Below are 14,073 nucleotides of genomic sequence, written 5' to 3' on the forward strand. Positions count from 1 at the left end.
CTCTTTGAGAACCATCCGTACTTTTTTGTGGCAAAGATTTCACCGCACAAACCAGTAGAAAAATATAACACAAAAAGAATATGAAAAGGCGTTTTATGCAACAAGTAGCCAACCAGTTCATTAATAAAGCTGTTGCTGCTGAATATTTCTGGCATTTCAGGCCAGTTAGGCGCAACCGTTTGCTCCAAAGCTTCCGCAATAGGCCATCAGGTATCGCATCAAAAAGAAAACTCTTTTTTCTCATTTCGATGTCAACTAGTGCACTAGGGATGGTGTGAACGTGCGATTCAAGTTCGCGCTCTGTGTGTGAACCTCGAAAATTTAGAGGTTCACGTTCGCAAACGAACCTTTTTAGGTTCTGCACTGTGAACCTTTTTCATACATTACAATTGAAATTGATAATTACTTGCTGGTAGGATTCGCTTTCAAGAGTATGACTTGAAGGCGTCGCTGTTTTAAAACCAACTGCCCATTCCGCCAAATTAATGTAAAAGCTACGATTCGCGATGTGTCGTTTGTCCAACAAATTATTCATATGCGCCGTAACAGGGGGCCACTGTACCTAATATATTATATATTTGAGATATTTCTCTTCAGAAAAAGTAAAATGTGCACTTTTGTCATTCGCACTGCAAATCTTCGCGTCCACTCAAGTACATACCATCACACATGTTCAAAAGCGCTGCTGGAGACCGCGTGCAATCAACACAGCGTTTGTAGATTGTAACTTCTGTATTGAAAAGAATGCACCAAGACGTGCGATATGCGGATACATATATCAAAATGAGATAGGACATATTTTTAAACTAGAGCTAATCAGAAATTTTAATTGGAATTTTAGGATTCAGCGTCCAAAGCTTGATTAGGATTGACGGTAAATCAAAATCTATTCAACGGTACTTGTGAAATATAGGACAAGCGATTACTGAGATGACTATGGTTCTCTTCATTTGCGCAGTTAGGCTGAATCTAGTTGCTTGAAAATTCCATGAAGAAAAGCGGGAATTGTTATACGTATGGCAATCAGGAATCTGGGCCCGCGGAGTCCATTTACAAAGATGCCATTTCAGGCGGTGAGTATATAGTTCGACCGACATATTTCACAGTAATTTTTTTTGATTATTTTTTTCATTGTTTGAGCCGACACTCTCATTCGATGTGATTTTTCATCGCGGACCATTTGCTGAACATCGATATTTAGCCCATATCTAGGATTACCATATTTTGAAATCGGGAAAAGAGGACAGACACTTTTATCAAATCATAAAATTTAGTGGACCGAAATTGAAAACAGCAGATTTTGTAATATTCACTCGAAATCTTGTGGTGTTGACTAAAATAAAGTCATTATTTTCATTTGACTCCCGAATGACTGCTTGAACGTCCGTATTACATATTTCACGTCATTTATGCTGATTTGCAGTTGACTCTGTCCATAATACTAGCTGTAAAAGCTGTGAGAAGGACGAATTTCCAAAATGGAGAACATTTAGGCGTCCTCGGAGGACATTTTCAATTTCCTGAAAAAAGTAGACAAATCGTCCGGAAGGAAGACGTATGGTAACCCTATATAATTCAAGTATTTTTGTTGTTGTCAGCCGTAGGTTGTCAACATAGGCGTAGCCGGGGTACAAAGAACACTGTTTCCCGTTCCATTTCCGACTCGTACGGTGACTGGATACGTGCCATAACGTTTCATCAGAGTCGGCTGAAAAAGTTGATGTAGATTACGTATAATTTGATAATATGCATATTTGTTTGGAGTAAATAATATAATAAATAACACTAAACTTTCACTAAATCTGCAAAATTCCCAAATAGCTCTGTGGCCCACCTCAAACCGCTCCTGCTGCTCACCAAAAGACCATGACCCACTGGTTGAGAATGCCTGTACTAGTGTATTGAACCCTTAACAAAGAATGAAAAAGGCTGCAAGTAGTTTTTGACGATATTAGCCCGAACCCGCTATTGTGATATATATTGTAACAACATTGTAGAAAATATGAGTTCTTCAAATCTATGTATGGCAGACCTGAATACAATTGCTCAACAATAGTGACATATTACTAAATGTTGATTGCGCTATTCGTTTTGCAGTGCGATTTAGCCCCACACCACCCTCACTCCACATATAGGGATAATGATCGATGCAAACGTGTGAATATTGACGTTTTCGGTATAAGCGCATTGAAAGCTAAACCAAATTTTTATCTCACTCAGAAACGTAGTGATGTTGAGACTGAGCGAGTAACTTTACTTAAAAAATACAATAGGCCGACGGAAAATGAGGCTCATCCATTCCAATGACACTCAAGTAAAAGATTAGGTCGGAAGAAAGCAGCAGCTTAAATCCCAAACAAAGTCGCAATTTCCCTCCATATGTCCACGTGATACATTCATGATACATTCGCTTTTATTATTTACTATTTACATACATTCGGGGGTCGTAAATAGGGCTGGGAAAAATCGAGTAGCCTACCTGAGCGATTCGATTCTGAATCACGTAATATGCTTGGCGTCGAGTCGAGTAATCGAGTATCACTCATTATGACGTCATAACATAATGTAAAACATCAGAGATCACATATGTACAGAGCATGCCACCACAAATAATATAATGCCTGTTATCCATCTCATAAAAGATATACTTTGGTATTTTTTCGACCATACCGATTTCATTCCACTTGATGATTGATAATGTTGTGGGATGATCATGACTTCGGAAATGTGCTGCGTCCAGCAACCTTCGTAGCTTTGTAATATATGTTCCGTATGCTACGATACCGCCAATCAAGGTTTCACGGCTGCAACGGTGAGAAGAGTATAACTTCAGTACTCGAAAAATCGTATTTTACTACTCGACTCGAGTCATTAAAATTAATACTCGATCCAGATTCGAGTACTCGAATCATTGTGCCCAGCCCTAGTCGTAAAGCAAAAAGCATGCCTATGTGGCCATTGGTTTAGATTAGACCGTGCATGGGTCGTAAACACGCGACTCACGAGGACGTGTTCTGCGGCACGCGACTTGATTTTATATTTCGGAAGAATGCTAAGATTACAATTTCAGCTTATTGTAGTTAATATTTCAAAATATGCTATTCTACTGTGTCGATCATTACTATTCCTCTCTAAATAAAATGGCTTTGGCGATGGCAACATCATTCCATCAAGGGAGAATCAGCTGATATAATTGCGCAATGGACATATTGCCTTAACCTGCAATGGCCCAAACACTGCCAAGACGTAGACGCTTAGAAAACGGCTTAAGGTTTCCCCAAAAATCAAGCTTTACGTTGAGGTGGTCTTACAGCTAGCAACGTTTCTCGCTAGCCCCAATATCGACTCCTTAGCAGTGTTGGGCTGACTCGAGTCAGACTCGAGTCACCTTTTTCGTATGACTTGACTTGACTCGAGTCACTTTGCTAAAATGACTTGACTTGACTTGACTCGACGTATCAGAAATGTGGATTGATTCGTGACTCGGAGCAAAATTCACGAGTCAATTTCAAGTCAACAAATAATCGGTGTCGATAAAAATCACTGTATCTTGCGTATGTCCGGATTGTTCGCGAAACGCTGGTGTAGCCCGTGAGAGCGACCAATCATTCAATGACCGTGCGTTTTACTGAGCCTCCATTGTTCTCTCACAAATAAATTGACCGCGAACGAAGGGATCGAAGCTTCCAGCTTACGTTGTCGTAAACAGGTATGGTAAAGCTATAATAGCCAAATATCTATCTCTGTTCTTTGTTCTTGCCTTAACCAAGCCTCTTGTTTTATTGAGATGGAATTCGAATATAGTTTATATGGTCCGCAACCATTGGCGCAGGCTCGTATTGTAACATATCAATTTGTTAATGGGTAATGTATTGCATCTATTCAATTCGTTTCCCTATTCTCTAGTTTGGCTGGAAACTATAATCTGAGGCTATGCAATTACTTAGTTCTACGTACATGTGAGCGATACATCGCCTTCTTGCGTGTACACTGTAAATTTAACTCTATATTCGTTCATCGGTTTAAAATCAATGACCGATCAATCTGTATTTCAGACAGCTAGCAAAATGCAATGACGTCAGCATGCATCATACTTCGAAAGGGCGATTTGACTTGAACTGTGACTTGACTCGTGACTTGACTTGACTTGACTCGACTTGACTCGAGTCACCTCCAAAAATCGAGTGACTTGACTTGACTCGAGTCACCTTCGAAAATCAATTGACTTGACTTGACTCGAGTCAAAATGTGCAATGACTCGAGATGACTCGTGACTCGAAGGTAGTGACTTGATCCCAACACTGCTCCTTAGTCACTGAGCATCGTGCACAGCTCATTGTTCAGAATAAAAATATATTGATGATCATGATTATTTATTGTATTTGTATTCATTTGATAAAATCACTTATTTTGTGGTAAAACTATTCCCTATGTTAAGTAGCACAGCGTTGCACTGACGTAAAGTTTTAAAACATGGTCGTTACGCTGCGTGGCCTATTCTATATCGATACTGAATCTATGCGTCCCACGGCCGCTGCGAAATTTGAAAAGAGGCCCACGACCCGTTTTGAGCTGGTGACCCCTGGTTTAGACTTTGAGGACAATGTATTGCGACTGTTGCAGATTTCTTGTACCAACCATCGTGTCAGCCGCCTCCATTGTCACGATCAATACCGGGGGGCTTCTACTGAGGAATATGAGATGGTATGCACAAGAAAACCTACAACAGCCGAAGCGCAAACACTTGATTTCTCATCAACCAAGCAAGTGGTCGATCCGAAAAGGTCGAAAAAATCAAAGATAGCAACCAAATATATCGTCTTCGGATTTCTCCTTGCGGTTTCACTTGCTGCTGTCCTGGTTGAAACATCCATTTTACTATGGAACCAGAAGGTTTGTAAATGAATTTCGCACGCCAGACGATTATTTGATCCGTTGTGATGGATATGAATATTATTTGTAGACGACCGGCTCGCATCCATGTTGCATTTTGTACCAGATCATTTCTTATCTATAGAAAATCGCCAGTACAAGTGATAATATGTTGCAGGGTGGATATATTTCAGCTAATTTCTTTAATAGTATCTGCGCAACATCAGCACATAATTTCCAGTGCTCATGCCCTTACGAGGTAGGAGGTATGTGATGCGTCATCCAATAAACACATGTAAATTATTCATAATTATCACTTGATGCAGACTTTTCTGAACCAAGAAATAATGATGTAGGTATAAATCTTGATTCACAGACCCGTATATGGAGTCAAACTACTACTAGAGAGAGAGAGAGAGAGAGAGAGAGAGAGAGAGAGAGAGAGAGAGAGAGAGAGAGAGAGAGAGAGAGAGAGAGAGAGAGAGAGAGAGAGAGAGAGAGAGAGAGAGAGAGAGAGAGAGGAGAGAGAGAGAGAGAGAGAGAGAGAGAGAGAGAGAGAGAGAGAGAGAGAGAGAGGAGAGAGAGAGAGAGAGAGAGAGACAGAGAGAGAGAGAGAGAGAGAGAGAGAGAATTGATTGCCATGATTGATCGTGATGTTACCCTCCAATATTGCGAGCCGTCCACAGATAGTTGACGTTTTCGAGCCGTGTGCAATGTGCATGCGACACCGTAGTTTTTCTTGTTTTGAATATAAGAGTTATGAGAACGTCTTCACTGGATAATTACCGCGAACCTAAAAGAAACGTGTAATCAAACAGCACGCTCGTCTCTTTATAACAATAAACCTTGTTTCAATTAAGACTCTCCTGTCTCATTTCGATGATCGCGAAACACCGGCGGACACAGACACTAACCTGCCGGACACCACGATCACATCATGTCTCGATTTGAAACGACGAAATAGTTACGCAAGAAGTGGAATTTATAATATTTCTACTCCCGGAGGCGACTTGGAATACAGTGTATACACGTTTTATTATAATGTCATATGTGTTTGGGTCATGCGCAGTGGAGCTCGTCACACAGAAAAGCATGGGAATTGCCGAACCTATAATTCTGTGCGATTACAAACAGAAATTTATTATTCATATTCTCAGAATGGAAATATCAAGAGCGAGGCGTAAACCATATTTTTCTTTATTTCGCCTGTAAATATCGAGCCGGGGCATATGCCCACCTTACCCTGCTTTTTATAAATCTATTTTCTAATAGGTGCTCACAATAAAAAGAATGCCGATAAAATTTCGTTTTATATCTTACTCGGCGAAATTAATGTGAGATAGCGCAACATTCAAATTGCCCTATAACTATGATGCATCTGAAATCGATGTTACCACCCTTTTCATTGGTCTATTTCAGAGAGATGATTCTTACAACACGATATGGTATATCTTAAAGATGGTATCTAATACTTCGTCAAGTTTCAATATTATCACTCAATGATTGGAGAATTAATTTCGCCCCCGAAAACGAATATGTGCCGATCGTCATATACCGCACAATAGATTTTACGCTAAAGCCCATGCTCTACTGCCGTGATTTTAACGATGCTCCGTATCATGGTAAATCATGGAATTAGAACAGTATGTCGTATCGTTGATGGTATCTAACACTGTGCCAGTTTCAAGGCTGGCACTTACACACATACAATGACGTCATCGAATTCGAGTATGAATAGCTGCTCGCCGCTCGATGACCCGAGTCATGTTTATTCGAGTCAAGTCGAATCAATTCAAGACAAGTCTAGTCGAATTTTCAAAGTTTGAGTCCAGTCATTGCATTTGCAAGATGATTGCAATATAGATTGAATAGCTATTGATTCTGAATCGAGTTACGAAAATCGAGTTGTAACTGCTAAATTAAATGTGACAACTGAGTATGTTGATACAGCATGAAATTATGATATTCCGTTTACTTCTTAGTGCCTGACATTGCAAAACACTTATTATTGCCAAATGTTGAACATTGAAGGTTTACTGCGACATGGAATCTGATGGTGGGGGTTGGACTTTAGTTGCTGGTGTCCACGAAGACAATATCACTAGCAAATGTGATTCCAACGATAGATGGTCGACGTATGCAACTGGTGCGAGTTCAAACCATTCAGGTTTGTTTTCATAACCGTCTGAAGTACCAGTATACTGCATTGCTAAAAATAGCCACAAAATAATACATAACAATATAAGCCCAACAAAAGTCCCATAAAAGTGTGTTGCATATCGTTTTATTATCAATTAGAGACTCAATATACTTGTTATGGAGTTCAAACCGGACTATTTTACTGCAATATGCTCAAGATTCTCAATATTTTGATACGATCATCATTCACCATAACGATGTCCAGTCCGCGATGGGTACGAATGTCATTAACATATAGACAAATTATAATATGTCAGTATCATCAGTATTAGCACATATTATGATGCATGTGTAAATGCAAATTGTGCATTATGCAATATAGCCGGCATAAGTGCTTGAACTATATAACGAAATTTATCTATGTTCTTTGTTCACTTTCTATTAATAACGGTACGCAAGGATGGATCTGCATTTGTCACGGTATTGTGCCCCGAAAATAAAACACGGAAGGCGGCTCGCCGAGAGTCTTCATACAGCTCCATTGTATACATGACTCCATCGATCAACTATTATCTGCTAACGATCATCAGGTGTCTATTTGCAATCAGGTGGTTCTGCGTGGGAAAACAGACTTACATTCGGCAATCTAGGACAAGCGACTTCTGACGATTATAAGAACCATGGATATTTTGCAATCAAAGTAAATAGCTACAGTTTTTGATATGTGTTATTCGGTGATCTGTTAATCTTGAACGCATAGTGTCATCCAGTGGGCTGAGAAGAATTCTCATATATTCAAAGGCATACTGAGTTACACCCCCGTATACACTAGTACAGTGGTTCTTAACCGGTAGAAGTAGAATTCGTTGTCGTTGAAAACTACTGAAGTATAAGTGAGTAGTTTTGAAAAGCAGGTATAAATATCTTTTCATGGATCGTCAAAACCTGGAAATTGAAATACGAAGATGGTGCAGGGTGCTGGGTTATTTGTTACGTCCCATGCAGGAGGTGTATGTTTTCAATATCATAAGGATTCGACCGCATCATGTGATACTTTGCCAAAGAACAGCAATGGTTTAATCCAGTGCTTTTCAACCTGTGTGACGGTTCGCACTAGTGCGAATGAAAAAAATTTCACTGCGAATGACGAGCTTGGTGCGAATGGTGCGAATGAAAAATCCGGATGAGTGCGAATGAAAATTGTCTAAGTTTCTCACTTTTTCCAACGTGGAATAATTCAAATAACCACGATATTAAGTACAGTGAGCCCGTAAATCTTGTCGTTTGGAAGCATTTCTAAAAACTTGTTGGTAGATAGGCGTTTCTAGTTCACAAGTGAGGAACGCTACCGATCCGTGAATAATGCAAAGTTTGAGATAATATTTCCGCGCGAGAGGATTACGCCACTGCATAGAAAAAAGAAGGAGATTGATCGGTATTAGTTGCTCACTTGCTCGGAAACATACACCGTGAACGGATATTGTCCATACGGACCTTGTAGGAATGTAGGTAATAATAGCTGATGCTAGTGTTGACATTTGGCATATTTGAATGCAAAATATTGGAATTTCGGCACACATTCATGTTGGTTAATAGCATAATTTAGCGTTTCTTCAGCTATAACAATTAGCACATTAGATCTATAACAAGTTTTGTTTACTCGTGTACATAACCAAGGATTGGAGGCTGTTATAAATAAAATTAGTCTAAGCACATTAGCGTCTTACGTCCAATAAATATTTATCTTGCATCACATCGAATTATCAAGTTTGGCAGTTTATGTACTTATTAGTACAATGGCCTGTTTGTAATGTGAACTCCACAATTTAGGCTTAGACACACTTTCCTGTTCTTGGACTGATGATCTCAGGCCAAGTCTAGATGGTAACCCAGTCAACAAAATGGGAAGCGATCGCCCGGCGTATTTTGCGCATTCAATGTCAAAATGATGCTTCAAAAGATACACTTTTCGCACTTCCGCCGCAGACTCATTAACCCTTTACTTGCCGTTCATTAACCCTCTCGCTACTGCGGCTTACAACCGCTAGTAACCCTGTTGCTACCTGAATCATTGTTGCTTTCTGGCAGATATATTAACCTTATGTTGCAAGACATCACAATTTGACAATATATTTTCATTATCGTGTTAGTTATGATAAAATCCACCACGAGCATACATTCAAAATACCGGTCAAATACAGACAGACAGTCATATAAAATGCATGAAACGACACAGTGATTTCAGTCGAGATACAGAGACTCAGAGAGATGTTCTTTCCGGGACAAGTTTGATACAACTATTCCTGTTCTTGAATTGAAATGCAGACAAAATCTGGTTTATCGAACAAGTCTGTGCCTTGGCGGGAATAATAGGGTCAAGGCAACGCGGAGCTACCATCAGCAGCCAGCTAACTGTGTGAGACGCTAACTTCATTCAGAGCCCCATTGCGAATGATTAAGCCCACGTTTAGGCTTGTCTTGGTGTCTGATATCTGGGTAATTCCACTGGCCTCATATTCCTCGATGTACAGAAAGCGAGGTATCATTAGTAGTGATAATCGGCTGATCAAGGACATTGTCGCTGCAGGCTGAACCAATGCTTAGAGAACGATATTTCATGAACTGTTGCCTCCGCCAACGCTGAATTTCTTTCAATTCACCATCAGGCGTATACGGATATTTGGGCATATCGCAGTCACTTCATGGCTGCAGTCACTTAATGGCTTCAGTCTCCATCGTAAAATAAAGGCTAAGTATAACAATAAAATAACTCGTAGATTAACTGAAATGAGTATCACAAATTTTAATCAGAAATTATTACAAGATATAGTATTTGGCTGAACAGTTGAAATGGCAACCCATGTAACGATTGTAAATTCAGTCACAGATAATGCAGACAGATAAATCAGATGGTTGAGCAATTGAGCATAGAATATCCCATGTTTCGTTAATATACCTAGCCAACATTAATGAATGCATTAAGAAATGATGTCAAAGCCATAACCACAACACGTCAAGATTCGGCGTGCGGTAACGACACTCTTTCGCGGTTTAGCATTAAAATATATATCAACAAGTCCGTAGTACGCATAACGGTCAGAGCACTTGACAAGTATCACGCTGTTCACTGCCGTCAACCTGACACTTCAGGCCACGGAAAAGTCAAAGTCAGCATTTATATCATGTCCTATTTTACAAGCCTAACGCAAACAAGCAATTGATATGACTGATCTGCTATTCTCAAATCTCATAAATAACCCGAACTATCTCTTGCTCCACTGATCTCAACAAAGAACTTCATTCATATTCCACTCCATCGCTGCAGTCTCGGCAATACAATTCGCCGGTACGGACGATAATTCAAACTTCAAGTGTGCAGCGGTAAACAACATCCGATGACTTATGACATCACAATCACTCCACGCTCAAGTGCTCACGATCCTGGAAAAGCCAGGCAGAAGAAACGTCACGGTGAAGCCGCGTGATAATCAAGCGCAATTTGATTGGTTAATTACGCTGACACCAATCTCGCTGGCCGACCGATGGAAAGGAGAACAATCGATCTTCTGAATTCGAGAGCGATCAGTTTTTGTACATCAAAGGTGCCGCCTCACTGTAGTGTCAAAACGGTTGCGTTCACTTCTCTCCTGCACTTTCTTCGCCTGTTTCGGCATTGAATGTGCACACTTTTGTTGACTGGGAAAGGCATAGGCCTATATATAACATATTGGTGATTCCACTAAGCTTGCTGATCCATAGGAAAAGTTTGCCTAGTTCGTGTTCGTACCGCCTTTGTACAACAAATTTTGTAATACTCCGAACCCTACCGGTTTAGCTTGAGCAGATGAGCAGTGAGCACTGAGTACTAGGGATGGTGTGAACGTGAGGTTCACGTTCGCGTTCTGTGTGTGAACCTCGGAAATTTAGAGGTTCGTGTTCACAACAGAACCTTGGTAGGTTCTGCACTGTGAACCTTTTGGTAAATTGTAATTTTCACTCCATTATAAGATCTTTGGCTCAAATTTATTGCATTTCAACTCCGGGCCACTCCATGCATGGTGCTGGCAGCATAAGAAATCAACGCTTAACGAGCATGCACCATGCACCTCGACAACCTTAAAAGTTTTAGTTGCTTTGTGGCAAAAATTTTCTCGAAATAACCAGCTTTCCCTTTGTGAATATTTAGTGACTATCTGCTGTGAGCTTGAGCCACAATCACACAACATCACGAGCGATATACGTAGTCAGCGAATGATGCTTATTCAACCAATCAATGGAATTGATATCGTCTCCTGATGTAAAAAATCAAACGGGCGTACGGGTTCAATCTTTACTTCATATCTTTACTGTATCATTAAAACCAAATCCGTGCGATTAAGGTGATTGCTACTGCTGCATAACTTGTTGTTGTTTGTGGTATCGGTAGCGAGTATTGATACCCGTTGTACACTCTGCTCAATATCAATGTAGCAATACGCAGACTCCGAACACATTGTCCGGTCTGGCTAAGACCGTTTAAGGCGTAAGCTTATATTCCTTGGTAAGTCCTCGTCGAAATTGTTGGCAAAGCGACGGAATGTATTGATTTTACGCAATTATCATATCCTTTGATTACCGCTGTTGATACATTTAGCGACGTTTAGAACGCCGATATGTACTTCAGCATTGTGGCATTATGTGGACCGAGTCTTCGCTAGGTATCGTGTACATATAGGCTATCACTTCATTGGACGACAGGGTTGGAATTAGCAATATGACGTCACGTGACGTCACGAGGTTCACGTTCGTGTTCACACAGAACCTTTCAAAAAGGTTCGCGTTCACACGAACCTGAACCTTTCAGAGGTTCACACCATCCCTACTGAGTACCCTCTGCAGAGCAAAATCAAATCCACCAAGCCGTATGTCTTAGGATATTCCTTATGCAGCCTAATTAGACTGTTGAACCTTATTACTCTTTATGCATAAGGATATGTGTGATAGTAAAGATAATTTGGCATTATTTCGGTCAGTTTTCCAATACTGTACGATTGACCTAAGAGCCATCCCGCAGTTTGTTACCCGGGCCGATATAACTGTGTGTCAATCATGAATCTTATGTGAGTAATAATTATTTAAAGAAGGTGAAAGTGTTGGCTGTGACAATACAAGGATGCCAAACGTTGTTATTGAAAGATATGTCGATTTGTGTACTGCATAGATAAGAAGTGAATGAAGCCTAAGCTTATCCATAAACAACAGTCATCAATTACTCGGATTGTTTGGGTTTGTATAGCAATGCATTCCTGATTTTAACGCCCACTGTACCATCCAATCGTCCAACATTAGGGTTACCATATTTTGGAATCGGGAAGGGAGGACAATATTTCAAAATTTTCAAACACAAAATACCGGCGGAAAATCCTGAAAAAGTGGTAAATTTTTACCACTTTGTAGTCGGTTGACTAAAATAAAAAAAAAGGTCATCGTTCGCTCAGCTGCCGAAATACCCGCCGGAGCGTCACTTCGGTGCTGATTTACGGCATCTCAGTCGAATTTTGCTATAAATTTGACCAAATTCTTAAAAAAGAGGACAAAATCTCAAAAATGAGGACATTTTCAAAAACCCGAAAAAGGAGGACAAATCATCCTAAAAGAGGACGTATAGTACCCGTATCTCACATACCTTAGTACGCCAAGCATCTTTTCGAATGTTGTCAGAAAAATGAACCAAAGGTGCTAGTCGCAACATTGATGCTACGATTCAAGTGCAGTTTTACTATTTTGTGCGTTCTAAATGCAAACACATTCACATCGCGATGACGTAACATGTGGATTTAATAGCAAATTGATATTTTTTCGAGTGAATATTGTTCTTGGGTTCGCCCTTTAAGCTTCCAAGGAAATCACTGCACGATACCCCCGGAAAATGCAACGAACTTATTGAGGACAACGAGAGTGCGATATCTGTGATTTTTCTACTGCAGTGATTTTAGTGCTTGATTAGTCAATAATACGATGCGCTGAATGCAAAATAATGAAGTTCTGTACCTCCAAGAAGCTCTTCGAATACAAAAGTGATAAGTTTCCTTCTCCGTTTTTGGAATATATTACTGTATGGCACACTCACTTGTATTACCAGGCTTGCAGTTCATAATAGCGATTTGGCGACCTAGGGGGGCGAAAATGACGAAGAGGGCGATAGGGAGGCGAAAATGGACAAAGGGGGCCACAGGGGGCGAAAATAGCGAAGGGGACGATTGGGGGAAGCGATGACGCGTTACAACGGCTATATTGGAGTCAAGTCGGAGAAATGACCTTTTTTTTAGTCAACCCACGGAAATTTAGTTGCAAAAGTGTAAAATTCGACAACGAGCCGAAAAGTTGACTTTTTTTTAGTCAACCTGCCGATGATTGCACATTGTATACCGATTATTATTTTCACAAAATCTGGGGGGGGGTGATGATTCGAAAAAGGTTGGGAACCATTGCGCTATACGGATACGCTGCAGCGGATACCACATTGACGCTTTACGTACCTAGGAACACAACTGAATGTTAGGTGGTTGAATAATTCTACACGCCTTACTAAACATTATTTACTGTGATGGAACTGTCATATGGGCGACTATGGGGCCTAAATCTGCGCACATGAACCACGCAACCCATACATTAATTATGTTCATCAACCGTTGCACGAACAATGAAGAAAATTCTGGACTAGGAGTTTGTCCATCTTGGCAGTTTTATAAAACATGATTCATTTCAAAGAAGTAATTGATTCAGCGAAACTAATGGAACATGACATTTATCCTTTATATTGCAATACGAATTACTCTTTTGTGTCGACACTATATGCATATATCGATGGTTTCAACCTTTTTCTATAAACGATCTCCTTGTGGGGAAATAAATTGTAAGCTCCGATACATCTTCATCATTGTAATTGGCTATCAAAATTACATAATCAAACTCGAATTGGAAATTCAATTTCTATTTCTTCCGCTTGAACAGTAATAAATCACCCATATGAGATCGCGGTTAGCAGGAGGAAATCTGTTTGTTACATAAGCTACAGCAGAA

At 40.1% G+C, this 14,073-nt stretch overlaps 1 protein-coding gene and 1 long non-coding RNA gene across 4 annotated transcripts in view; one reads left to right on the top strand and one right to left on the bottom strand.

Annotated features, from left to right (window-relative positions):
* LOC145439340 (uncharacterized) overlaps nucleotides 1–10,710 on the bottom strand; it is a 92,896-nt gene extending 82,186 nt beyond the window's left edge. Inside the window, exon 1 of the long non-coding RNA XR_013915151.1 lies at nucleotides 9,795–10,710. This is a non-coding gene — a long non-coding RNA (uncharacterized LOC145439340). The remainder of the gene's footprint in view (nucleotides 1–9,794) is intronic.
* The window catches only part of LOC145439337 (uncharacterized), a 29,330-nt gene continuing 16,194 nt past the window's right edge, over nucleotides 938–14,073 (top strand). For 2 of the 3 annotated variants that reach the window (XR_013915149.1, XM_080316841.1), the window contains exons 1-5: nucleotides 938–1,073; nucleotides 4,624–4,893; nucleotides 5,733–5,894; nucleotides 6,904–7,039; nucleotides 7,620–7,711. Coding sequence is in view for 1 of the 3 variants with exons in the window: in XM_080316841.1 (XP_080172967.1) it covers nucleotides 1,017–1,073; nucleotides 4,624–4,893; nucleotides 5,733–5,894; nucleotides 6,904–7,039; nucleotides 7,620–7,711 (717 nt within the window). In the remaining 2 variants the exon portion in view is untranslated. Of the gene's footprint in view, nucleotides 1,074–1,105; nucleotides 2,813–4,623; nucleotides 4,894–5,732; nucleotides 5,895–6,903; nucleotides 7,040–7,619; nucleotides 7,712–14,073 lie in introns of those variants that run through there. The other variant, XR_013915150.1, reaches the window with a different exon arrangement.

The sequence above is a fragment of the Botryllus schlosseri genome, chromosome 5 (genome assembly GCF_051294905.1).
Source record: "Botryllus schlosseri isolate E-star chromosome 5, Bs_hap1, whole genome shotgun sequence".
In the NCBI taxonomy this organism is placed as follows: domain Eukaryota; kingdom Metazoa; phylum Chordata; class Ascidiacea; order Stolidobranchia; family Styelidae; genus Botryllus; species Botryllus schlosseri.